At 37.2% G+C, this 26,158-nt stretch overlaps 4 protein-coding genes across 6 annotated transcripts; 2 read left to right on the top strand and 2 right to left on the bottom strand.

Annotated features, from left to right (window-relative positions):
- Window positions 1-2,563: 2,563 nt before the first annotated feature.
- Window positions 2,564-17,416, bottom strand: LOC127084400 (probable disease resistance protein At4g27220). 3 transcript variants are annotated; one of them, XM_051024839.1, is made up of 9 exons: window positions 17,268-17,416; window positions 16,957-17,051; window positions 5,376-8,375; window positions 4,493-5,066; window positions 4,015-4,190; window positions 3,845-3,940; window positions 3,651-3,758; window positions 3,392-3,542; window positions 2,564-3,160 (listed from the first exon to the last, which is right to left on the bottom strand). In XM_051024839.1, the coding sequence occupies exons 3-9, from the start codon at window positions 8,373-8,375 to the stop codon at window positions 2,802-2,804; spliced, it is 4,464 nt and encodes a 1,487-aa protein (XP_050880796.1). In that variant the 5' UTR covers window positions 16,957-17,051; window positions 17,268-17,416; the 3' UTR covers window positions 2,564-2,801. The 3 variants fall into 3 exon arrangements, with proteins under 3 accessions (XP_050880796.1, XP_050880794.1, XP_050880795.1); XM_051024837.1 differs by having other exon boundaries at window positions 2,566-3,166; XM_051024838.1 differs by having other exon boundaries at window positions 2,567-3,166; window positions 3,845-3,934.
- Window positions 12,863-14,630, top strand: LOC127080471 (uncharacterized). Its single transcript, XM_051020791.1, has 3 exons — window positions 12,863-13,053; window positions 13,109-13,631; window positions 14,376-14,630. Exons 1-3 carry the CDS (start codon window positions 12,863-12,865, stop codon window positions 14,628-14,630), a joined length of 969 nt encoding a protein of 322 aa, XP_050876748.1.
- On the top strand, window positions 14,779-22,131 carry LOC127080470 (probable disease resistance protein At1g61300). Its single transcript, XM_051020790.1, has 3 exons — window positions 14,779-14,809; window positions 20,537-21,165; window positions 21,397-22,131. The coding sequence occupies exons 1-3, from the start codon at window positions 14,779-14,781 to the stop codon at window positions 22,129-22,131; spliced, it is 1,395 nt and encodes a 464-aa protein (XP_050876747.1).
- A 380-nt stretch (window positions 22,132-22,511) lies between these two features.
- On the bottom strand, window positions 22,512-24,374 carry LOC127080469 (uncharacterized). Its single transcript, XM_051020789.1, has 3 exons — window positions 23,970-24,374; window positions 22,872-23,678; window positions 22,512-22,523 (listed from the first exon to the last, which is right to left on the bottom strand). Exons 1-3 carry the CDS (start codon window positions 24,372-24,374, stop codon window positions 22,512-22,514), a joined length of 1,224 nt encoding a protein of 407 aa, XP_050876746.1.
- Window positions 24,375-26,158: the final 1,784 nt, after the last annotated feature.

Here is a 26,158-nt window from a genome sequence, read left to right as displayed (position 1 = left end):
AACAACTAAACAATTCACAATACTTTTATGTATGTAATATGGCCAACCATCTTGACTCAATGCATGTGGTATCAATTAGGACATATAGGTATGTTACCGATTTTCGTCCATACTTGCTCCCGGTCCCCTCTTCTGAACCAGAGCCCACCATAATCGTCACTGATCCCCACTACTGAATCAGTAACGCTTCACTGATCCCATTACTAAAATCAACTACTAGCTCCTGGTCCCCACTTCAGAACTAGAGCTCAATATAGTGATGTCATTGATGCCCACTACTAAATCAGCAACACTTCACTGATCCCATTACTAAAATCAACTACTCGTTCCCAGTCCCCACTTTTGAACCAGAACTCACCACTGAACCGAAGTCCGTTCACCATGATGCATGGATTCAATAATAACATGCAAGTATGATCATTCATAACCTGCCCCACTTCTAACAGTGTACACCACCAAGAGTTCATCACCTTAACACAACAAGTATGAAATATTCAGAAATACACAATCGTACAATTATATCCGTTTTCCAAATGTTATTCAATTTCTCATAATATTTTATCACAATAATATCATCTCAATATCAACATCAACATCAATCCTCATGGACAATCATTAATTCAATCAATCACAACAATCAAAACAAAATTTTTTCATCGTCATTAACCATTAATTAGCATTACACAACAAGTAACACCGTATAATTATGCCCTCAAGTACATCATGAACCATTTTTCTCACAAGTAACCGGTTACCAACTGCAAGTAATCGATTATCGTTGCGTCCATAGTTCGAATTCACCATTTGAGTCCTATCAAAGCTCTGATTTTGACCCCCAACCATCCAAATCGAATAGAAAATAACATATATATATTATCCCATGATTAATACATCTCATATTCACTAATTAAACACCTAAGCCATCACTTTATCATGAATTTAAGGTTATGTATTACCAAAATACATCAACCACAACAATAACATTTAGATTCACATAACCACATCATGTATAACTTTCAGCATAAAACAGACTACGAATTTCATATATCCCATAGTAATTGTAACAGATTTTTCACATATTTCTCTCAATAACACGTAAACATCAACAATGGTAAAAAAGATGGGAAAACCTAGAGGAGGGTGAGGATCCGTCTCTATCCTTCATGCAATTTACACCAATATTAGAGTAATCCCCCTACCTTAAATTCCAGCAAAAGCAAGCTTTGGCTACAACTTGTTCCTCTTTCTCAAACCCTTGTTTTGCTTCTTCTCACTATTTGCTCTTTCTGCAAATTTCCTCCAATTCCACAAAGCTCCACTAATCCTCCTTATTAATATTAATCTAATTTTTAGATTTTTAATCATTTCACTCTTTCCCCAACTTATTCTTATTTTCACCACATTCCCTTATTTTTCCAATAATCTTAATAACCACCTAAATCTCATGAATTTCTTACTTTCTTATTATTTTATTATTTTAAAATTAATTAAGGTTCTAAATAATTATCACTAATCTCTATAAATCCCACCAAAATATCCAAGCACACCAATAATTAAATAAAATTAATAAGTCATATAAATTCACCAATACTCAAAAAGAAATAAGCAAAAGAAAATTAACATTCAATTAAATGATTAATTGAAAATTCGGGGTGTTACAACTCTCCCCCCACTTAAAGAATTTTCATCCTTGAAAGTTACCTGAAGAAAAAAACTTTGGATAAGACTCTCTCATCTGACTCTTGAGGTCGCACGTCACACTCCCACCAGCAGATCCTCCCCACGCTACCTTCACTAAAACAATCTCCTTGCCTCTCAAATGCTTCACTTTATGATCCACGATCTGTAAAGGTGATGCCTCAACAGTCAAGTTCTCTCTAAATTACACATCATCCAACTGGATCACATGGGACGGATCAGAAATGCATATGAAATCCACCGGAAAAAAATAGTCTCATACCCCATGTATTTTATTAGCAGGTAAGAAACTGCAGGAATATCATGCAGGTAGCACAGGTGCAAGTGACCACAACCGTTATGTTTTGTATTTTTAGGTTGGGTTGATTTTATATGACTCCACCTATGTATTTTTCTTTCACTTTTTATTATAAATCTTGCACTGAGGTTGTTTTATCAATTGCCATTCCAGAAAGCCACTTCTTAAAACTAAATTGTATAAATTATATATTAATTTATAAATAATTAATATGATATTGCATTTGTATTTATTTTAGGGTTAAATATGTTTGTGGTCCTTCTAAATATCTTATATTTCACTTTTAGTATCTCAAAAAATTTCCTTTAAAAAATGATCATTCTAAAAATTTGCATTTACACTTTTGGTCCCTATATGCTGCAATATCGGGTCTCTGTCAACAGACAAATGATATAGTAGTTTTGCTTCAGATTTATTCTATTCAAGATTCATTCCACAGAGAAGATCTACAATTAAGTTAGAAGAGTTAATTTGGATGTACTTGTACAATATATGGAACATGGTTTATGCAATACAACATTTGACCTTGGTCAACAGGCCATGATGGACGTTGCTTAGTGCAAAATTTATGATTGAGATTCAATCATATATTTGTTGCAGATTGTTTAACAATATTTATGTGATTTGTCTGACATTTGTTTGAAGATCAAATCAATTTAAATGAAGATTTAAGTTTGAATCTGAATTAATAACAAATATATCTTTGAGATTATTGTGGAATAACAAATCATAATCAAATCTTCTATAATTCTAGACGAAATCAAATCAAATGCTCATTAGACACCCTCATTGGAGGAATATAAGTCTAATAGCCAATAGGGGCATTTAAAACCCCCTCTTGTTGAATTATACGCCTTTCGACACCATCCAACCAATCCTTATCAAAAGCAAAGCTGCGCACATCTTGTAATAACTCGAAAAGTTCAGAGCGGCTTGAGCCCAATACATCGACCAGACTATGCCTTTGGAGGAATTTCAATAGCTCAGCAAGTAAGTTGTAGGCATAGCCCTTGTATCTATTACTAAGTGAAGTATCTCTTAAACGAACACAAGGGTGCTTTGCAAGGAAATCATTCAACAAACACAAGTTCTCATCATTCAAATGCTTCTTCGAAGCTAGTTGCTCCAGCTCACTTAAATTTTCATCTATTTGAGAAGAGTCTTCTGAAACTACAAGAAACAAATAAAATTAATTAAAAATAAAATGAAGCAATAAAATACCTTTAGAAGAATTTGAAGGAAATTGAAATGCAATAGGAGATATGATGCTAGAAGAGGGTTTAGATTTGGAAACTACTCTTTCACCATCTTTAGGAACATTTGAGCATACTTTTATGAAAGCATCATCATTTAGAGAAATTGTAGGATAGGAAAATATATTCAAAGAGTCTTCACCTTCATCATTGGTCTCTGAAAGTTTAATCAAAGAGTCTTCACCTTCATCATTGGTCTCTAAAAATATATTCAAAGACTCTTCACCTTCATCATTGTTTTCCGTAGTGACACTGGACAAAGAGGTTGTGGCTATTTGGCAATCAACATCTTCCTGCTTAGACTCAAATTAACAAATGACGTTGTCTTAAAACTTATACCTTGATCATTGATTACTGCATCGGAAAAGAGTAAAAAATTATATGCAAAAGAGGGGAAATACCATTTGTTTAGGACCAAGTAATTGTATAGGTTGCTCCTTCTTTGTTTCTGAAATGATAGAAGAATTTGCTGCTAAAGTTTTTTCTGGCGGCGTGACAGAACCATCCAACTAATTTCATGGCATGCAAATGTAAATAAGTTGTAATATATTTGTAAGAAGCACCAGAAGTATACTTTATTTCTTTTTAGGTATACCTGAGGTTTATTGGTCGTTTCAGTTTCTCCAAGTGAATGTTGTTTGTTCGTCAATAGTTGTTGATCCATTGATTGTTCATTCAATAACATCTGTAACTAGAAAGAACAGAAGCAAACTATTAATTAAATTTATCCAAAATTTTTATGGATAGGATATGATTACTATTGACCTGTGGAGAAGTCAATATGTGTCCTAATGCTGCTTCCGCTTCAATCCCAACCCCATCTGCAAATTCTCTAGTGATTTCTGAAGTAGGACTTTGATTCCAGGTGTGGTGGCCTTTGTACGCTTCTTTTAATGGTTGCGATTGCAATAGAACCATGAGTTCCATATAGATATCAGAATCTATAACAAATTATTATGAAGATTAAAATCAGTATATAGTAACTCATAATCATAATAAATCAAAACATCTATCTGACTATAAATCATCATTTTCAAGTTTAGACATGTACATCTCACTGTGTTCTACTCAATTTTTCCCCGCATTTTGTGCATGTGCAAACACACAAATTCATAAATTAAGGGAAAAAGTAAGCATAAACCTGTAATAATATGTAATTTATATAAATACTATTACATAAAAATATGTAATTATTTAAAGCATACATGTAATAGTCTTCAAAAATATTGGATATAGTGTGTACCTATGTCGAACAAAGGATCAATAATGTTATCAATGGTGTCGGATTTTGATGCTGAAGTCAGAGACAGTTTATGACAACTATGTAGAAATCGATAATTTACGGCCTCAAAGTGCACTTTTTGAGCATCGGAGAGGTTTGGCAGATTGATAAATGATACAACTCCCAGATTTGGAATCTCGAGTTTCTGATCATCACCTTCGGTTTTGAATATTTGTTGCAGCCCATATGCTTCTCTTATTATCAGAACTTTTAGCTTTGGAAGCTTTTTACATACGGAAGTCGGAAAGACACATTTGAGTTTGTTGCAGTTTCCTACAATAAGTATTTCTAGCTTTGGAAAGTATGTGTTTGTAGACTCAAAATTTATGGATTTGTCATTCTCCAAATCATCTTCAATAATATGCTTCAACTCTTTGCATTCTACTATTCTTAGAGCAACCAATTGTGGTAGGCATCTTAATATAGATGTGGAAAACACAATTTCCAATTTTTTACATCGCCTGATTTTTATCACTGTAAGGTAATTGAGGGAAATTGAATTCTCCAAAAGGCTGGTAGTCTTCGAAGGCAGATCCTGCAACGCAATGTACTCCAAACATAAGTTCATTTGTTGTTCATGTAATATAATTTCTACTTTGCAATCATATAGCTTGAGACTTTTCAAACCAACAAAATGATCGATGTTCCCACTCAATTCTTGCTTAAAATAAATAAGTAGTAAGATAAAAACATTTTTGAGATTAAGTAAAAAAAATTAAATAATATTTCATTTTAGAATAAACTAACAAACCAATCAAAGAAAACTTCCTCATGTAAGTCACAAATGTTATAATATCTAATAAAAAATAGCAAAAGATAACATAACAGAAGGCGAGAGGCTTACCTGCTGTTGATCTTCAGTAGTCCTTGATTTTTTACCAAAGCAACATATATTGGTCCATGAAAAGGTACTGCATTTCAAAGGTTCTAATTGTTTTCCTGGCTTGGAAGCATCTCTAGAAATGGGAGAAGGCGTGGTAACATCACATTTTAGAAAATTATTTATTGAATCATGGCCAAATATGGATTGCAGCTTCTCACAATCAGATATTGAGAAAAAATCCAGTGCCGGAAGATCCTGAATTGAAAATATAAATTTTAATCCATGGCAGTGTTCAATATATAGATGTTTCAGTTTTGGAAATATTGAGTCTTGACTCATCTTGCGATCATTATCATCATCAGCAGCAACTATTTCTCCTCTCGATTCCTTCACTTTTCTTTCATCTATTATTATGTATTCGAGATGTTTGCAGCCAGTTATTCTCAATACCTCCAATGACACTAGGCTACCAGACGTAGTCAGTTGAAATAGGGAGAAGATCAACATCGGACATTGTAGCAATAACAATGTCTTCAAATTGAAGAGGTTTAGGCTGCACGTGAATAAGCTTTGCAATTGATCGCAGCTGATGATGGTCAGCTCCTCTAAACTCTTGAGAGAATCAAAGGAAAGGGGACCATTGCACAATTCTACCAAACTTTCCATTTCATCCAAATGTAGTATAACTAATTTGGAGAACACAGTTGTTACTTGAGAATTACCATGCTTAGTGTCAATGAGACACTTAAGCTTTGGAATGCAACTCAATTTAAGCTCGACTAGATCATTCATACCATAATCCATAGGAACAATTTCCGGTATGATATTTACCCATTCCCACCAGATTCCATCTGTTAGTCTAAGAACCTCTACTGCTTGTATACAGTCCTTGAATTGTTTTTTGGGGAGTAAATATTTATCTTTTTTGTCTAAAAGAGACAAATATTTTGATACTGACACATTCTCATTTGTATACCCATCATCCACTATAAATCTTTGTAACAGTGGGAAGGATATTTCTCGGCAACAATCATTAAAACTGGTTATGAAATACAACTCTTCAAGTGAGGAGCATCCTTCAATCACTTTAAATGGATTATTCCTTCTAATTTCACAAAATCTCAAACTCAATAATCTAAGATTCGGTAGTTTTGCCATTCCTTCTGGAAATTCATTAATTTCACACATTCCCAAATCAAGTGTCTCAAGACTTTGCAGATTTCCCAAAATAGAGATATCACCTAAATCAAAACCATGAAAAAGAAGAGATCGAATATTCTTCAACAACTGAATTGAGTGAGGTAATGATAGATTTGTTGGATAAATATAACTAGAGAAATGAAAAACACGAAGGCCACTAATATTTTTAAAAAATGAATTTGGGACTTCGATTTTCTCCTTGTGCCTATCATCATCATCACTGTCGATATTGACAATTAGAATTTGGAGCTTTGAACTCTCAAGCTTGCACAATATCACGTCTTTTAGCTTTCCTTCGCATAACAAATATTTAATACTCTTCTCCCTTTCAACCATTCTTTTTTTATTTTTATCATACAACTTTACTGTTTGAATCTCTTTGTTTGCTATCCATTGGGCTGCATCACGAACCAAGTCATGCATTTTCACTCTATCATCATCGACCTCCAACAATAAACAAGAATCTAGGAGTTTATTTTTGGATATAACTACTTGACTTCGAGCATCTTCGTAGCTGCCATAATCTTCCCCGAAAAGGCCAGCTCCTATGCCAAGTCTGATTAAACTTTCAGTAGGAATTTCTTCATCTTCTCGAAATACAGAACACAACAGGAATAGTCTCTTTGCCTTTCCATCGTTCATATTATCATAGCTAAACTTCAAGCGTTCATATATTTTAACCAAATCATCATCATCATCATCAATATCATGCATTGAAGCATATTTCTGCAAGGATTTTAAGGCAAAATCCCATTCTTCCCGATGTTGTTTTCCCCTCAAACTACTTGCGATAACAGCAATTGCAATTGGTAATCCTTTGCATTCGTCTGCAATTTTACGACCCTTGTCTAGCAAACTTCTAGTTGAAGTTTCAGTCAGACCAGCATGTCGTTTGAACATTTCCCATGCATCATCTGAAGACAAGAGCTCCAATCTGATTGTCTTACTGCATCCTAATGTGTTGCATACCTCCACATTGCGCGTGGTTACAAGAACTCTACAACCTTTGTGATTGTCACTATATGGAATCCCTATTTCTTCAAAATCAATATCTCCCCAAACATCATCAAGTATTACAAGAATCTTTTCACCATTTGTTAATCTTTTCCATAGTTTTTTAGGTCGGTCTGATTCACTACAGTCATCAAACTTCAATCCCAAGGGCCCAGCAATATCATCTTGAATCTTTTTAATATCAGGAGAAAATGACACTGTCGTAACAATAATGCACGTAAATTGTCTGGATTGCTTAAGTATCTTACCCACTTCTTTGGACAATGTAGTTTTTCCTGTTCCCCCCATCCCTTGCAACCCTATTATATAATTGTTTTCATCTTTCAGTGCATCCAAAAGCTCATTATATTTCGATTCTCTACTTTTAAAAGAAATATAGTGTCGAGATGAATATCGTTCAACATCTGGAAGAGGAGCAGGGAGACCTATTGCAAGTTCCTTTCCAGTTTCCATAAAAAAACTTATTTGCTCTTTCTTAATTTCCAATTCCTTTCCCCTTTTGTATAGCCAAATGCAATCAGGACATAATCCAAAAAAGCATTTTTGTTTTGTTTTGGTGTCTTCTTGAATGATCTTATCAGCTTCATCTTCCCAAAAAAGAGCAGTAGCTTGAACATCTTCACCTCTTCTTTTTGCAACTTGAACACGTTGCCCAACACTTGTCCTTTCTGCTTCCAACCTAACTTTCTTTTCTTCAAATTCCTTAGCAATGCAAGTGAAACAACATATATATCGTAATTCTTTGAGCGCTCCATCTATCAATTTCTCCACATTTTTCTTCGCGTAATCACTCAGAAAACTAGCCATCTAAATCATTTTCAATAGATCAAAGTTAGGCATAAATGTTCAACATTACTCCAATATATCAAAATTAAGAATAAATGTTGAGCATTGCATAAAGTCGAGCAACAAATGTAGGATTGATAGGGTTATCAAAATTAAGAATAAATGATGAGTCGTAACAGGGGCATCCACATAGGGTTAAGAGCAGTCATATAAGTGAGAGACATCACATCTTCACCTTATACCTTAAGGAATTAGGTTTATGTGTAAGTGTTTAATTGGCTGCATTATATGGTAAAACACTAGCTGGTTACTAATGTCTTGACTGATGTCATGACATGGTGTGTATGTGTGACTGCATTGTAGGTTAGAATAACTAACTGTACTCTGATGTCTTGACTGATGTCATGACACACTTGAGTAGTTACTACAGGATTAGCTAATACAGGATTTATTGAATGTCAAACTGGATGCTGTGACATTCATACCTGTCAGCAGATACTAAGGAATAGAACAGCTGGTGTTCTGTTAGAACTTAGTATTTATTTCCAGTCTGGTTATCAAGGAAAGACCAGACCTGGCATAAGGCCTACTGACTGAATGTCAAAATGGATGTTATGACATTCATCATTGACAGCATATACTGAACATTAGACAGAGTGGTGTTTTGCTATACTTCAGCATGTTACTTAGTCTGTTCTTCAAGAGGATAACAGAACAGACTTAAGGCCAAATGTGTAAATGTCAAATTGGATACTTTGACATCTATTAATGTAAGTTGTTACTTAGTATGGTCATTTTGGTCATATACAGGTCAGCAAAATTGTACAGTCTGTTTTCTGGAAAAACAGACTCAGCATATGATCCTTGATGTCAAGCTGAATGTCGTGACATTCATTCCTGACAGCATATGCTATATTGTAGGTTGTTCAGTTTTCTGTTTCAGCTTTTTCTCAGGCTATTCTTCAGGGATTCAACAGCTTAGAGAAAATCCAGGAAATCAACAACCAAGCTACATTTAATGAACCTAACAAATAGCCTATTTGTTAGTAACCTAGATGTTGAATTTATGGGAACTCGCGTGACCTTAAATTCAGGAGAATACAAGTGCAAAAGCCCAGGTACTGCAATATAAAAGGAAGTCGTTCCTTCATTCAGATTTTGGGGATTTTGAGGCGTGAAGATTTAGTGTGTCCATCATACTTCACTGCTGTATTTTTGTGAGTCTTGTATTAGACATATCTTGTAAGCCAAGCCATTATCACGTTGATGATTGCTTTGGCATAGGGTGTTCATTGAGTTGTAAGTGTTGTGTCGCTCAAAGCTTTTAAGCGTGAGTGCTATGTATCTTGATTAAAGCTGTTAAGCACAATCAAGAGTTGTTTGAAGTGTGACTTCAAAGTTGTCTTTAATATTGATTAAAGGTAGTAATCACTGAGGTGATTGAGGGGGAGTGAGTAGGAACTCTGATCTTAGAGTAAGATTGAAATTGCATTGGGTAGGGATTAAGTGACAAGTTGTAAACGGGTGAGTTTAGCTTTGAATTAATACTACTGATAGTGGATTTCCTCCCTGGCTTGGTAGCCCCCAGATGTAGGTCATGTTGGACTGAACTGGGTAAACAATTACTTGAGTTATTTACTGCACTTACTTTTAAGTTCTACTTAATTCTTGTCTGTGCAGAATTGGATGTCATAACAACCCGTGTGACATCTAAAGTCTGATAACTAGAATTTCAATTGGCATCAGAGCAGGCACCCTGCCTGTAAATTTCTGGGTGAGATCTAGGGAAGTTACTTTCTAGTACCATGGACAAGGATATATGACACTCAAATAGACCTCCCATGTTGGATGGCTCTAATTATGATGACTGGAAGCCTCGTATGATAGCCTTCTTAAGGTCTCTAGATAGCAAAGTCTTGAGAGCTGTCAACAAAGGATGGGAACATCCAACGAAGACAGGTGAAGATGGAGTCAGTGTGCAGATTCCTGAAGAAGAGTGGGACAAGGAGCAAGAGGCATTAACTCTTGGAAATTCCAAGGCCTTGAATGCATTGTTCAATGGAATCAGTAAAAACATCTTCAGGCTGGTGCACCATTGTGAACTAGCTAAGGAAGTTTGGGATACCCTCAAGGTAACTCATGAAGGTACTTCCAAGGTGAAGATGTCCAAACTTCAGATGCTGACCACCAAGTTTGAAAATCTGAGGATGAAAGAGGATGAGACTATTCATGACTTTCAAATGAATATTCTTGAAATTGCAAACACCTCTGGTGGACTAGGTGAGAAAATGGCTGAAGAGAAACTTGTAAGAAAGATTCTCAGGTCCTTGCCTAAGAGATTTGCTATGAAGGTCACAGCCATAGAAGAGGCTCAAGATATTTGCAAGATGAAGGTAGATGAGCTCATTGGTTCCCTCCAAACCTTTGAATCGGGCTTATGTGAGGATGCTGACAGGAAGAACAAAAGCATAGCATTTGTTTCTAACACTGAAGAGAAGTCAGAAGAAGGAAACAGTGGAGGAAATGGAAGCATCTCTGAAGCCATAGCCATGCTTGGAAGACAGTTCAACAAGTTCATAAAGAATGTTGATCAACATGGTAGACCTAATGTCCATAACATTCCGTCTGACATAAAGAAAAGATCAACTTCTGAAGAAAAGTGTAACCAAGGCAAGGGAATCCAGTGCCATGGATGTGAAGGATATGGTCATATTAAGGCTGAATGCCCTACCTTTCTCAATATGCAAAGGAAAGGGCTATCTGCCACCTGGTCAGAAGAAGACACTGAGAGTGAATCTGAAGGAGAATCTGCTAAACATGTCACAGCTCTGACCAGTGTCTGTGCCTCAGAGGATGACTCAAGTGGAGATGAGCTCACCTTGGATGAACTTGCTGCCTCATATAAAGAACTATGTGTTAAAAGTGCAGAAGTATGTATCCAAGGAGAAAAGCAGAAGAAACTCATCAAAGAGCTAGAAGCTGAGAAACAGGAGCAGCTGAAAGTCATAGAGGGTCTGAATGGTGAGATTTCTCTGCTAACTTCTAAGCTAGACAAATTGACCAAATCCATCAAAGTGTTGAATAAAGGATCTGACACCTTGGAAGAAATCCTAAAGGTGAGACAGAAGTCAGGAGCCATGTCTGGTTTAGGATTCACTAAGAATTCTTCATCTGAACTCAAAACATCTAAGGCTGAAGTTCAGAAATTCAAACAGAAGTCACATCCAATGTCTCAACATCGGAGAACCAGAATGAGCAATCATCAGAAGAAGAAATTTAAGAGATGGAGATGTCATTACTGTGGTAGATTTGGTCACATAAAACCCTTTTGCTATAGGCTGCATGGTTACCCAAACCAGACCTCGCAAGGTAGGCCTAAGAAGAAGGTGTCTAAGCATAATGTCCCCATTAAGAAACAAACATGGGCGGCTAAACAGACACTTCTGGTCAATCCTAAGCAGCAGGCAACTAAGCTTCATTCCTCTCCTGAGAATTAACAATGTGTTGCTAACCTTGCTCACACATCTCCAAGGGCACCTATCAGACAAGACTGGTACCTTGATAGCGGCTGCTCAAGGCATATGACTGGGATGAGCAACCTAGTGGTGAATCTACAACCTCCTACCACCAAGTTTGTGACATTTGGTGATGTAACTAAAGGAGAAGTCAAGGGTGTTGGTAAGCTGGACTGTCCTGAAGCTCCAAAACTGAGTGATGTACTGTTAGTAAAAGGACTGACTGTAAACCTCATAAGCATAAGTCAGCTATGTGACCAAGGATGCAAGGTGGAATTTACTAAGGGAGGATGTGTGGTGTTGGATGGTTGCAATCAGGAAGTGATGAGAGGAGACAGATCCAAAGATAATTGCTATCTATGGAAATCCAAAGACTCACTCTACTTTCCCAAGTGCCCCTTAATCAAGGGAGATCAGGAAGGGAAGCTGGGACATGGAAGACTTGATCAACTTCATGTAAAAGGAATGAAGAAGAGCCCTTCCAAGGGAACTATGAGAGGAGTCCCATATCTGTCTTTAGATAAAAGGACAGACTGTGGAAAATGCCTGATTGAAAGTCATGAGTCATTCGCACCTATTGGTCATCATTCAAATGATATGACAGCAAGGGATAAACAGAGGTGTGTACTATTGTCGTCTGCAGAAACTGATTACCTAGCGTCTGGTAGCAGGTGGTCAACCCTAGTATGGAGGAACCTGATGCAGACTGAGTACAATGTCACCCGGAATGTCATGACATTGTACGTTACTCAGTTTGACAATAGTAAGGGCAAAGAGGGAATGTGTACGTCTGATAACTTATAGCAACTAATGAAGTTAAGTAGCTATTGTTTAGTAAGTCAAATTATTAAACAACAAATAGTGCGCTCTGAGTGGTCAAAAGCTAACAGACCTTACTCTTGCATCAAGCGTTTCACATTCCGTTGCTTAAACCCTCATTCGTGCAAACCTTCTTCCAAAGAAACGGTTCAACTTCCCTCTGAGATATTCAGCATGGCACATCAATCCGATACCACCTCCTACACTACCGTGTCCGATTCACACAGCACGGAGTTTGGCAACCCTAACCGGGAGGAAGTTGGTGTCAACGCTGCAACGTCTTCCCATGCAAGAAGACCAAAAGAAACGGTCTCCAGAAACTCCTCAGCTATCGCTCTGGACAAACCTTCCAAGGAAGGATCGAGGTATGTGCATAATGCCATTGCCTCTATTGTCACAAAGATTTTGTCCGGTAATCAGGGTTTCCGTTCCCTTGACCACTATCATACCCGATGATGGTGCATGTCGTGAAACCGCAGTTGTGTTAAGAGAGAATGTGTCTGGACTACCTGAAGAGGGTCCTAAGAATGATAAACCTGTGAGCAAAGTGAGAGGTGAGAAGGTTAGTGTCACTCAAGCTGTTGATGCCAACCCTAGAGCTGACACAGTCAACCTGGAAGAGTTCTCTGATAATGAACTGTTGGCCTCAGTCATCCCTAGCATAGCCAAGAGGGTCATGACTAGGAGAGAGAAAAAGACAGTTGTGCAAAAGTCCCCAACCAAGGAAGTTGATGAGACAACCTCTCCCAAGCAAACAGTGACAGAGAGTGCACGCAAGAGAAAAGGACATGGACCTGCAAAACCTTGGAGCAAAGAGGTGCCCAAGAAACTGAAGACCAAGGTTGTTGTGGTGGAATCTGACTCGGATGTTCCCTGTGATGTCACAACATCCCTGTCCAGGAAAAAGCCAACCTCTAGCAAGTTGGCTGCTAGTGTTCCAGAGGTACCTATAGACAATGTGTCCTTCCACTTTGCCTCTAGTGTGAACAGGTGGAAGTATGTCTACCACAAGAGGCTGGCCTTGGAGAGGGAACTGGCTCAGAACGCCTTAGAGTGCAAGGAGATTGTGGACCTCATTAAAGAGGCAGGGCTGATGAGAACTGTGACTCAACTCCCTAAGTGCTATGAGACTTTGGTGAAGGAGTTCATTGTCAATCTATCTGAGGAGTGTGCTGATGGGAAGTCCAGAGAATTTAGAAAGGTCTATGTGCGTGGCAAGTGTGTGACCTTTTCCCCCTCAGTAATCAATCTGTACTTGGGAAGAGCAGATGAAGTGCAACCAGAGCTTGAAGTGACTGACAACAGAATATGTCAAGTCATCACAACAAAGCAAGTCCGGAAATGGCCTCTCAAAGGGAAGCTGGTGGCCAGCCAACTCAGTGTGAAGTATGCCATGTTACACAAAGTTGGAGCAGCCAACTGGGTACCCACAAATCACAAGTCAACTGTGTCTGTGATGTTGGGAAAGTTCATATATGTTGTGGGAACCAAGGCAAAGGTGGATTATGGCACCTACATCTTTGATCAGACCATGAAACATGCTGGGAGTTTCAGTGTGAAGGGACCTATAGCCTTTCCATCTCTCATATGTGGTATTGTGCTGAATCAATTCCCACACATCCTGACAGACAATGACTTTGTGAAAAGAAGAGTGAGTCCATTGGCCTTCAGCTACAAACTGTTCCAGGGCAAGCATGTTCCTGACATTGTCATGACATCGGAAGAAGCATCCAAAGCTAGCAACCAACCAGATAAAGCTGCTGTCATTGCAGTGCTCAGAGAGACTTGCAAAGAGCTGGAGTCTAGGAAGCTTGCGTTGGAAAAGCTGATCTTTCAATTGGAGACGTCTGCTGAGGATACGAATGAAGCTGCTAGGCAAAGTTCTGAGGATGAGGAGGAGGCCAGTTCTGAAGAGGAGGCTGATGATGAGGCTGAGGAATAAATCATTGTCTGTAATTCTGTCATTTTTTTAATTCTGTTTATGGTGTTGGCTTGTAATTTAAAGTGTTGCTTTGGCAACATTTTTGACAAAAAGGGGGAGTAACAGGTGATACCCCAAGACAACAGAGTATCTTGCTAAACAGATATCCATGACAGACTCTACTTTCCCTCCTGCAGCTGGTGTGTGATGAAGTTTTTATTTAACTTCTGGTTGTATGCTGATGTGTGTGTGAAGTTTTTATTTAACTTCCTTCCCCTGCAGCTGATGTGTGTTGAAGTGTTGTATTTAACTTCTGTTCCTCTGTATGTGTGCTGCAATTAGAAGTTTTTATTTAACTTCTGTATGTGTGCTGTTATGTGAAGTTTTTATTTAACTTCCATGTGTGTGAGTGTGCTGCCACTTTGAGTGTGTTAGCTAGGTTTATTTCCTGCTAGATGTGTGATTCCGCTGCTATGAACTCTGTTATGGGGATCAAAGTGTTTTAGTCAAAAATTTGCCAAAGGGGGAGTTTGTAGGTGTTTAATTGGCTGCATTATATGGTAAAACACTAGCTGGTTACTAATGTCTTGACTGATGTCATGACATGGTGTGTATGTGTGACTGCGTTGTAGGTTAGAATAACTAACTGTACTCTGATGTCTTGACTGATGTCATGACACACTTGAGTAGTTACTGCAGGATTAGCTAATATAGGATTTATTGAATGTCAAACTGGATGCTGTGACATTCATACCTGTCAGCAGATACTAAGGAATAGAACAGCTGGTGTTCTGTTAGAACTTAGTATTTATTTCCAGTCTGGTTATCAAGGAAAGACCAGACCTGGCATAAGGCCTACTGACTGAATGTCAAAATGGATGTTATGACATTCATCATTGACAGCATATACTGAACATTAGACAGAGTGGTGTTCTGCTATACTTCAGCATGTTACTTAGTCTGTTCTTCAAGAGGATAACAGAACTGACTTAAGGCCAAATGTGTAAATGTCAAATTGGATACTTTGACATCTATTAATGTAAGCTGTTACTGTAGTATGGTCATTTTGGTCATATACAGGTCAGCAAAATTGTACAGTCTGTTTTCTGGAAAAACAGACTCAGCATATGATCCTTGATGTCAAGCTGAATGTCGTGACATTCATTCCTGACAGCATATGCTATATTGTAGGTTGTTCAGTTTTCTGTTTCAGCTTTTTCTCAGGCTATTCTTCAGGGATTCAACAACTTAGAGAAAATCCAGGAAATCAACAACCAAGCTACATTTAATGAACCTAACAAATAGCCTATTTGTTAGTAACCTAGATGTTGAATTTATGTGAACTCGCGTGACCTTAAATTCAGGAGAATACAAGTGCAAAAGCCCAGGTACTGCAATATAAAAGGAAGTCGTTCCTTCATTCAGATTTTGGGGATTTTGAGGCGTGAAGATTTAGTGTGTCCATCATACTTCACTGCTGTATTTTTGTGAGTCTTGTATTAGACATATCTTGTAAGCCAAGCCATTATCACGTTGATGATTGCTTTGGCATAGGGTGTTCATTGAGTTGTAAGTGTTGTGTCGCTCAAAGCTTTTAAGCGTGAGTGCTGTGTATCTTGATTAAAGCTGTTAAGCACAATCAAGAGTTGTTTGAAGTGTGACTTCAAAGTTGTCTTTAATATTGATTAAAGGAAGTAATCACTGAGGTGATTGAGGGGGAGTGAGTAGGAACTCTGATCTTAGAGTAAGATTGAAATTGCATTGGGTAGGGATTAAGTGACAAGTTGTAAATGGGTGAGTTTAGCTTTGAATTAATACTACTGATAGTTGATTTCCTCTCTGGCTTGGTAGCCCCCAGATGTAGGTCATGTTGAACTGAACTGGGTAAACAATTACTTGGGTTATTTACTGCACTTACTTTTAAGTTCTGCTTAATTCTTGTCTGTGCAGAATTGGATGTCATAACAACCCGTGTGACATCTAAAGTCTGATAACTAGAATTTCATTATGGATCCTCTCAGTTATATATTTCTTTATCTCCACTTTTTCAAATGATGTGGAACTTCTAACTCACACTTCTATCACAACAATCTCTCTCCTGTGAGCTCGTCCACTTACATGCACCCCTCAAAGTAAAATATTTCTCAGCATCCCATGATATATGCATTATAGAAAAAATAAAATATCCATAGAATATCCAACAATATAAAAAGGAATCATGTAATAATTATTATATATTTGAGGTAATTGTTTATGAACATAAGTTGTCTATGGTGATATAATAATTCTGGGTTATGAGCAACAACAAAATATTAAAAAGAAAGGCAACCATATGCTATTTTTTTACCTTATTTTTATTTTCACCACTTTCAATGCAAGCTCAAGTTGAATGAACAATTAATCTTCTTTCTCCAATATGTAGTGCACACTTCAGTTCAAGTTCTACAGCAAACAAAGAGCAGCAGAGATTACATCATAGATTAATCATAATTCATAATAGTTTAATCATGAAAGGGTATTGTACATGCTAGTGTTATTTATGAAAACATGAAATAAAATTGAAAACATTCTAAGGTGACATTGATCATATAGGTTATGAAGAAAAGCTAATTCTAAAAATTAAAAAATAAAATAAAAAATCATATGATTGTGATTTACCGTATTCCCAACTTTGAGCGAAGTAGTATGAACAATCTTCTAGTGTTCAATGCAATTCAAGTTCTTCTTTCTCTCTTTTGGTTTCTTACAACTCATATACATGTTTAGAAGAAACATTATTACAAACACGTAAAGTGCATTCATTGAGTGATGAAAACGAGTTAAGCAAGGCATAACTTGAACTTTCTTCTTATTTCTTTTTGGAGAAGAAAAGAATCAAAAAAGTTTTAGTAAAACCTACTATTATGTATAAATCCCTAGAAGAATTTTTTAGTAAAACCTACTATTATGTATAAATCCCTACAAATTGTAAAAAGTTTCAAGTTTACTTTGATTGGTAAATTAATCAATAATTGTTCGGAAAAAATAACATTATGTGTCTTTAAATAACCAATACAATCTTTTTTTATAAATTAGGATTAAAATTTTTAGATTAACATACAGAACTAAAATAGATATTAAACCTATAAAAACAATAATAAATAAATAAAAATTAAATAACAAAAAATATCATTTATAATTATTTTTTATTTTTATAATAATATAAATTATTATATTTCTATAAACAAAAATAAATAAAATATCTTAAATTAAATGGAGATTTATAGATATTTAAAAATACAATTAAGTGGAGATTTATACATAGAGGTGAGAAAGTTTTACTTTTTTTTTTAATTTCTTAATTTCATTTTTAATTATAAAATGTTATTTTGAAGAAAAAATATTTTCAAATTCAACTAAAAGATTATAAGTTGTCAGGAAGAAATGAAAAATATTTTTAAAAAATCACCTCTAACTATAAATTTTAGAAATTTTTTTCATGATTTTTTTTTTAACTTTCTTACCACAATAATCATCTTTTCCCCAAATATACCAAAATACTCATGTTTTAAACAAAATAATTTTGCAACAAAGAAAAGATGCCACACATATGTGCGTATGCACTCAAAAATACACCTAGACGACACACACACACTTGTTACGCCTTCACCACTAATGCGCCAAACCCATTGGCATCTATGAGCAACTGCTATACGCATGCACCAATTGGTCTGGCGCCAATGTGTATTCATTTTTATTTTATTTTTTAAAATTAAATTTACAATTAAATAATGATAAAAATTTTGGGAAATAAAAAAAAATTATTACTATTGTTAATTAGTTTAAATATAATGACATGCGGGAAAATTTGGTACACACATTTTGACGACTCGCTTGATCATAATGACCATCAGTTCCACACCCAGACAACGCCCTTCGCTGTTGAGGTCTCCCATGATTCACCTGAGGTGTTTGGTGCCTCCCAGGATTCACTTGAGGTATTTGGTGCGAGGTCCCTAGGATATTAGTGTTATCCATTAAATCTAGCATCTTTTCCCAGCTTAGTTAGGACGCATTGTCGTATTCGAGTTTGGTGTCAATGTCATCATAGTTTGGTCGTGTTGGTTGGGTTATGGGTGAGCGGGATGGTCGGTTGAATTGAGACATTGATTCGTTTTGGAAACGAAGCAATGGTTGTCGCAATGTTTGATAGACATGTGTTGGTTGGGTGCTTTTGTGGTGTGATGTTTGAGTGCTTTGATGGGATGATGTTTGGTTGTACGTTGGTTGGATGCAATGGTAGACATTGTGGTATCACATGCTTCTTCGGTGCTATGGTAAGATATGGTGGAAGCATATGTTTGTCGGTGGTATGAGTCATGTTCTTGGTTTTGTGTTTGGGTGTGACATGTATTGGTCGCAAGTTTGGGTGTAGGTGGGTTAGTAATCATGTTCGGTTATTTGTTAGGTGCATGTGAATTAGTAATGTTGTTGGGTTGGTTGTTAGGTGTAGTTGGGTTGGTAATATAGTTTGGTTTGTTGTTGGGTGTAGGTGTGTTGGTAATCATGTTGGGCGTTTGATGATGAAGCTCGTTGGCGTGGATCGATCAAATACCTCGGTTCCGACAAACTAAGTTATTGTAACTGATGTATACAAATTTATATAATTATGAGTTGGTTTATATTCGAATGGCACGACAACTTTGTTTATGACCCATTGATGACGACACTTCCAATGACGACACACATCTTTGGCGAAGTTTTTCCAATCAGAGAAGTTCCACTGGGCATCGACACTAAGTTGATGCCATTGTCCCAAACACGTTTGGGAATCTAGGATTTGTTGATGCATGTCGAGTTGTAGTTTGACACGTTCAATATGGTGCATCTCCACACTAGTGAACCTGATTATTGTTGTTTTTGCAGTCCAAACAGCAACATCTTCATGGTTAATTTCATGTTCCATACTCAGATGTTGCCTCCAAATAAACTGTAGTGGAAAAATATATTATTAAATGGTTAATATTAAAAATAAATTACTGAGATGATGAATAGTTTAGTTGTAATACATCGTCTGGTCCAAGGTGATCTAAAAGACTTTGATAGGTCATATTGAAGGTAGAGAAAAACAAGAAAGAGGGTTTGAATTGTTTTAACTGATAATAAAAAAATTTGGGAAATAAACACACGCGAAAAATAAAGGATATCAACACGGAATTTTTATACTGGTTCGTTAGAAATTCAAAGCTACTCCAGTCCACCCGACCAAGGTGATTTCGCCTTCAATAAGGACTTAATCTATTAATCTTGAAAGATTACAACAATGATCATCTAAGAGGATAAAGATCTCTTATCCCTCTCAAGTTTACAGACTTCACAAGCCACTTGAGGAGAATTCAACAATTAATTAGAATTGCAGTAATGCTTAGTGCTTCTAGGTAAGCAGAAATTACACAAAGTAAGAGCAAACGAAATATTCACACTTTAAAGCAGCAATTCGTGTGAAAAAGAGAATGAGTAAAATATATGAAAGTAGTTTTGTATTCTCGTGTGTTTCTGTTGTATACTTAGTGAAATGATCCATCCTATATATAGGAGTGATGAGGAGACCGTATAATGAAAGGATCTTTAGCAATGATGGTTGATTAATGTCATTAATCTCTATGTTCTTTCCAAAGCAGTTTTGGGGCGCTATAACTTTCTTCCAAAATTAGATTCTTGCCATAAGCGGAAGTCTTCATACCTAAGTCTTTGGAAATCGTTTCTGAATCATAAGGTTCAGATATCCGAGTTTCTGTTCTGCGAGTATATCTTCAGATAGTTGCTTGCAGTTGACTGTCTTCAGAGGTTCTTGATGTCTTCCTGATTGATTACATCAGAGTCTAAAAGTTTCAGATCCTGGAGTGCGCTCTTTTGGTTGTTGCTCTTTGTACACTTCCTTTAATCAGAGTCAGAGCTTTTGCTAGACAAGGGTCGTAAAATTGCAGACGAATGCAAAGGATTACCAATTGCAATTGCTGTTATCGCAAGTAGTTTGAGGGGAAAACAACATCGGGAAGAATGGGATGTTGCCTTAAAATCCTTGCAGAAATATGCTTCAATGCATGATATTGATGATGATGATGATTTGGTTAAAATATATGAATGCTTGAAGTTTAGCTATGATAATATGAACGATGGAAAGGCAAAGAGACTATTCCTGCTGTGTTCTGTATTTCGAGAAGATGAAAAAATTCCTACTGAAAGTTTAATCAGACTTGGCATAAGAGCTGGCCTTTTCGGGGAAGATTATGGCAGCTACGAAGATGCTCGAAGTCAAGTAGTTATATCCAAAAATAAACTCCTAGATTCTTGTTTATTGTTGGAGGTCGATGATGATACAGTGAAAATGCATGACTTGGTTCGTGATGCAGCCCAATGGATAGCAAACAAAGAGATTCAAACAGTAAAGTTGTATGATAAAAATAAAAAAACAATGGTTGAAAGGGAGAAGAGTATTAAATATTTGTTATGCGAAGGAAAGCTAAAAGACGTGATATTGTGCAAGCTTGAGAGTTCAAAGCTCCAAATTCTAATTGTCCATATCGACAGTGATGATGATTATTGGCACAAGGAGAAAATCGAAGTCCCAAATTCATTTTTTGAAAATATTAGTGGCCTTTGTGTTTTTCATTTCTTTAGTTATATTTATCCAACAAATCTATCATTAGATCAATCAATTCTGTTGTGGAAGAATATTCGATCTCTTCTTTTTAATGGTGTTGATTTAGGTGATATCTCTATTTTGGGAAATCTGCAAAGTCTTTAGACACTTGATTTGGATATGTGTGAAATTAATGAATTTCCAGAAGGAATGGAAAAACTACCGAATCTTAGATTATTGAATTTGAGATTTTGTGAAATTAGAAGGAATAATCCATTTAAAGTGATTGGAGGATGCTCCTCACTTGAAGAGTTGTATTTCATAACCAGTTTTAATGATTGTTGCCGAGAAATATCCTTCCCAATGTTACAAAGATTTATAGTGGATGATAATGGGAGATTTGTGGATGATTCACTATCAAAATGTGTGTCTCTTTTACATCAAAAAAATGAACATTTACTCTCTGAAAAAAAACTCAAGGATTGTATTCAAGCAGCAGAGGTTCTTGTACTAAGAGGAATCTGGCGGGGATGGATAAATATCATACCTGAGATTGTTCCTATGGATCATGGTATGAATGATCTAGTCGAGCTTAGATTGAGTTGCATTCCAAAGCTTAAGTGTCTCATTGACACTAAGCATGGTAATTCTCAAGTAACAATTGTGTTCTCCAAATTAGTTATACTATATTTGGATGAAATGGAAAGTTTGGTAGAATTGTGCAATGGTCCCCTTTCCTTTGATTCTCTCATGAGTTTAGAGAAGCTGATCATCATCCGCTGCAAACAATTGCAAGTCTTATTCACGTGTAACCTAAACCTCTTCAATTTGAAGAGCTTGTCATTGATACAATGTCCGATGTTGATCTTTTATTTGTTGCTCTTTGTACATGTCCTTTAATCAGAGTCAGAGCTTCTGCTTGAGTACCTTCTAAGTGGTTATTCCGAAATTATGTTTGTATCTGATGAGTGTTTGCTTGACTTCTTTTTTATTAGAGTCTTGCACACTTAGATAAATTTTGTTAGGATACCATTTTGTTTCATCCTTTGTTATAATCAAAATCTTAGAGATGAATTGTAGATACTGAATTTGTTCTTACAATCTCCCCCTTTTTGATGATGACAAAAAATATTCATAGTGATGATGAAACAATATACTGTCAGTAAGAATATAGAATAATATCTTAGGGTCAGATGAGAGATGACTCCCCCTGAGATGAAGCATAAGGATTTCTCAGAAGTTCTTACCAGATTTTCCTTGTGTGGCAGCTAATTTTTACCTTAGTTGTTATCCTGCATAACTTAGTTTTCATACAAGATTAATGTGCGCAGTGCAGCAAGAGGCTTAGATATATTTTCATCAGAGCTGCTTTTATTCTCCCCCTTTTTGTCAGACTCAAAAAAAACTTAGCACATAAAAGAGTAGGCAAAAGAAAAAGTTCATATATGATAAAGACAGGTACAGGTAAGCAACAATTCAAAAAAAAAAGAACACATAATACACAGCAGAAAACATAAATAAAACAAGAGAAACCTAAGTGCCTAAGGGTTTGGAGGCGGAGGCATCATCTGGAGCAGCTGAGTCAGCAGGTTCTGAATATTGTTGTTGATGGAGTCCTGTTGATCCAATTTGGCTCTCACAATTTGTTGTTCCTTCTGCAGCTCTTCCAGAGTCTTCAGTACTAGAGGAGGAAAATCAGAGTTTGATTGCTCCCCCTGAGCCAGAGCATCATTGCTTGCCTTTGCAGCTTCTTCTACAGCTATGTGTGCTGCCTCTTCAGCGTCAGCTTTTACTTTTGCCTCAGCTTCAGCAGCAGCAGCTTTAGCAGCAACCTTCTTTGTAGCTTCTCTAACCATTTGCTCTTCTTCCACACGAGCCTTCTCTTCTCCTTCTCTTCTGGCCTTTTCCTCTGCCTCTCTGAACAGTCGTGCCTGCAGCCTTTCTCCAGCTTCTCTGATAAAGTCATTGCGGACTTGTTCAGAGAGGCTTTTCAGTTTGAAGGCCTCAGAGGTCATGCATCTGATCACTTTGTTCCAGTGAATCCTCACTGCAGAGGGATCGCCACTGATACCAGAGTTCTCAGATAGAGGTTTGATCTTCTCCACTGAAGACTCAACAAATAAAGAGATTGCTTCTTCCAGGGTGGGGAAGATAGGTTCTGGTTTAGAGTTGGGGGATGGAGATTCTGGTGGTGTTTGGGTAGTGTCAGCGGGAGGTTGAGAGGTAGGGATAGTAATGTGTTTAAAGGGTGGTACGATGGGAGTTTCAGATGGTGGTGTTGTTTGTTGTTCAAGTGGTGGAGTTGGTGGTTGTTCAGATGGTGTTGTTGTGGGTTGTTCAGGTGTTGGTATTTGTGGTTGTTTGGATGGTGGTGGAATTGGTTGTTCAGGTGGTGTATGAGTGTTGGCTTCTGGTTCAGGTTGTTGTTGTGAGGCAAGAGTATGAGCCTGAAGTTAAGCCAAGGTGAGGGATTGGGGGTCAGAGGGTTCTGATTCAGACGAGAGAATGTAGTAAGGTGGAGAGGATGGTGTTGAAGAGATTGGTGAAATAGGTTCTTTAAGCATTTCAGCTTCAGAGATTGGTAGAGTTGTTGTGGAGAGATTAAATTTCTGAAATTGAGGTGATGGTGGATTAGAGATGGGAGTATTAGATGGTTTAGTGATAGAGGGAGAGGGTTCAAAGTAAGTGTAGATGGGTATGGTCTGGGTAAGAGAAGAGGCAATTTGCTTTAAATTTACAGGGCGAGAAGGAGGAGGCGGAGACTTACTGGGAGATTCGATCAGAGGGACCAGAGGTCTTGATATAGAAGTTTCCCCCAGCTTTGCTTTCTTGGCTTTCTTTAAATTCCCAGAAGGTTCTCGTTGTCTCTTCATGAAGTTGGGTGGATGCTCAGGCAGCCAATCCACAGAGAACTCTGAGATGTCAACTCCTTGTCTTGCGAGATCCTGCAGATAGTGTGTAGCAACCTCTGGAGGATCGATTTTAGAGAAGAGGTAGAGGCCATTTGGAATCTTCCTCTGATCTTTGAGGGCTTCCCAGGAGGTGTCCAACGAGGGTTTCACCCTAATTTGCTCAATCACCCCCATGCTCTTCAGATTGTGAGCGTTCAGAGGCCTTCCAGTGTCCACGGTGACATCCTCCATCAAATTGTGATGAATCAGGTGATCCATCAGCCCGCTCTCGATCAGAATGTCATAGATTAGCCTTCCCAAATGGATGTAGGTTTTGGGCTTCATATTGTTCCTGGTGTCTCTTACAGAGTCTCTCAGGTATTAGAATAGCAGCGCTGACAGATTCAGCTTGAGCCCTTTGTGGAAGCAGTAGAGTATGCACTTCTGATCCGTGTTGATGTAGTCATAAGAGTTGGAGGCTGGGAGGTAATGAATGCTTCCCAGGATGATCTTTAGCCAGACTCGGAGGTTCTGGTGAAGTTCCTTGTTCTTGGAGGAGTTGTCTTCAACGTTCTGTTGGAAAATGGTTGGGGCAATTTCCTGGGACGTGTACTTTGCCCTAGGGTTGATATTGTAAATCCTTCTTTCCCATGTCTTCTTCATGTTCAGAAGGGAGACGATGGACTTCTCAGTGATGACAATTTTTACCCCCAGAACATATGACACTATATAATGATCATGTGAGTCTGCAAACCGCTAGAATTCTTTTACCAGATAGTTGTAGACAGGACCATAGAGCCTTTGAAAGTAGTTTTCCCACCCTTGCTTTCTGAGTTCTTCAGTAAGGTCTATTCCATTTTGCTTCATGTTCTCAAAGTCCACCAAGGATTCACACAAGACCTCAAGCTTGTCAAAGGGAGTAGCAAGATGGATGTGTGGTTTGTAACACCCTTCTAAATTACCCCAAATATTTAATTAAAATAACAACATATATCAATCAGAGTAAATGTGCAATTAAGGGTGTCACACAATCACTTCACACCATTCACCATAATAACTGTCATGCTCTTTTATTAATTCAAAACATAAAACATTTGCACAATACGCAGCGGATAGGAATCAAATCAATCTTGCAAAACATGTAACACATTACATGTAAACTGGTTCACAACCAACAATAAAACATTTAAAACATCCCATCCCGATGTTACATCTACCAGAGCATGACCCACTAAGGAACTACACTAGACTCCAAGCACTAGCTCCTACTCAATCACTGCTCGTTACCTGAAAAATAGTTGTAAGGGTGAGTTCCTCAATCGATATAATAAGCATTATAAAATATCATGCAATGTTAAGTAATTTAACACATTTCATCACCCTAATCATAACACACATTCAGTAACGGCACATCAACTCAAACATCATACTCAACACCAACATAAGGCACACGTATAATCTCAATTCACACTCAACACCAACACAAAACACACATATAATATTGGAATACATCCATTCATATTATACGCCATACATACACTATGCAATGAGACTCCATGCATGCGGTACCGACAATTCGTGAACATATAGTTCAACTTCACCGACCAAATCCAGGTACGGCTACCAAGCTCACTAGTCCCACTCATTTGAGACCTAGTGACTCACATCACTAATTCCTCACCATGGGAATTAGCTACCACCCCAAGGGCCATGCTATGCACGCTAATCACCTAGCATGCAAACATCAACAACAGTCCAAAATGACTAACATCACTAATTCCTCACCATGGGAATTAGCTACCACCATAAAGGCCACATTATGCTATGCCAATCACCTAGCATGCAACATCAACAACAATCCACAATGGACATATGCTCACACTCTAAGCCATAAAACAGTCCATCCACAATTACATACATAATATATACATTCACAACATTATGCATTTTTTCACACATCAGCAGCATATTTATCACATAATCATATCATGTCATGCCAAATAATTCAATCACAGTATTAGCACACTCTACTAATA

Source organism: Lathyrus oleraceus, chromosome 5 (assembly GCF_024323335.1).
Source record: "Lathyrus oleraceus cultivar Zhongwan6 chromosome 5, CAAS_Psat_ZW6_1.0, whole genome shotgun sequence".
Lineage (NCBI taxonomy): Eukaryota > Viridiplantae > Streptophyta > Magnoliopsida > Fabales > Fabaceae > Lathyrus > Lathyrus oleraceus.
The sequence above is the reverse complement of the archived record's forward strand: the minus strand, read 5'-3'. Positions and strand labels throughout refer to the sequence as shown.

Excerpts from the sequence above, each read along its gene's own strand:
- LOC127084400 (XM_051024837.1), bottom strand. The coding sequence starts at position 8,375 with ATGGCTAGTTTTCTGAGTGATTACGCGAAGAAAAATGTGGAGAAATTG. Across the intron at positions 3,543-3,650 it reads TACTTGGTCCTAAACAAATG|GAAGATGTTGATTGCCAAAT; the intron begins GTATTTCCCCTC and ends GAGTCTAAGCAG. Across the intron at positions 3,167-3,391 it reads TTCAGAGACCAATGATGAAG|TTTCAGAAGACTCTTCTCAA; the intron begins GTGAAGACTCTT and ends TGTTTCTTGTAG.
- LOC127080471 (XM_051020791.1), top strand. The coding sequence starts at position 12,863 with ATGGCACATCAATCCGATACCACCTCCTACACTACCGTGTCCGATTCA. Across the intron at positions 13,054-13,108 it reads CCTTCCAAGGAAGGATCGAG|GGTTTCCGTTCCCTTGACCA; the intron begins GTATGTGCATAA and ends TCCGGTAATCAG. Across the intron at positions 13,632-14,375 it reads TGGCTGCTAGTGTTCCAGAG|GGCAAGCATGTTCCTGACAT; the intron begins GTACCTATAGAC and ends AAACTGTTCCAG.
- LOC127080470 (XM_051020790.1), top strand. The coding sequence starts at position 14,779 with ATGACAGACTCTACTTTCCCTCCTGCAGCTG. Across the intron at positions 14,810-20,536 it reads TACTTTCCCTCCTGCAGCTG|AGTCAGAGCTTTTGCTAGAC; the intron begins GTGTGTGATGAA and ends TCCTTTAATCAG. Across the intron at positions 21,166-21,396 it reads CAAAGCTCCAAATTCTAATT|ACACTTGATTTGGATATGTG; the intron begins GTCCATATCGAC and ends CAAAGTCTTTAG.
- LOC127080469 (XM_051020789.1), bottom strand. The coding sequence starts at position 24,374 with ATGGAGGATGTCACCGTGGACACTGGAAGGCCTCTGAACGCTCACAAT. Across the intron at positions 23,679-23,969 it reads CGCCTCCTCCTTCTCGCCCT|GCTCATACTCTTGCCTCACA; the intron begins GTAAATTTAAAG and ends GCTTAACTTCAG.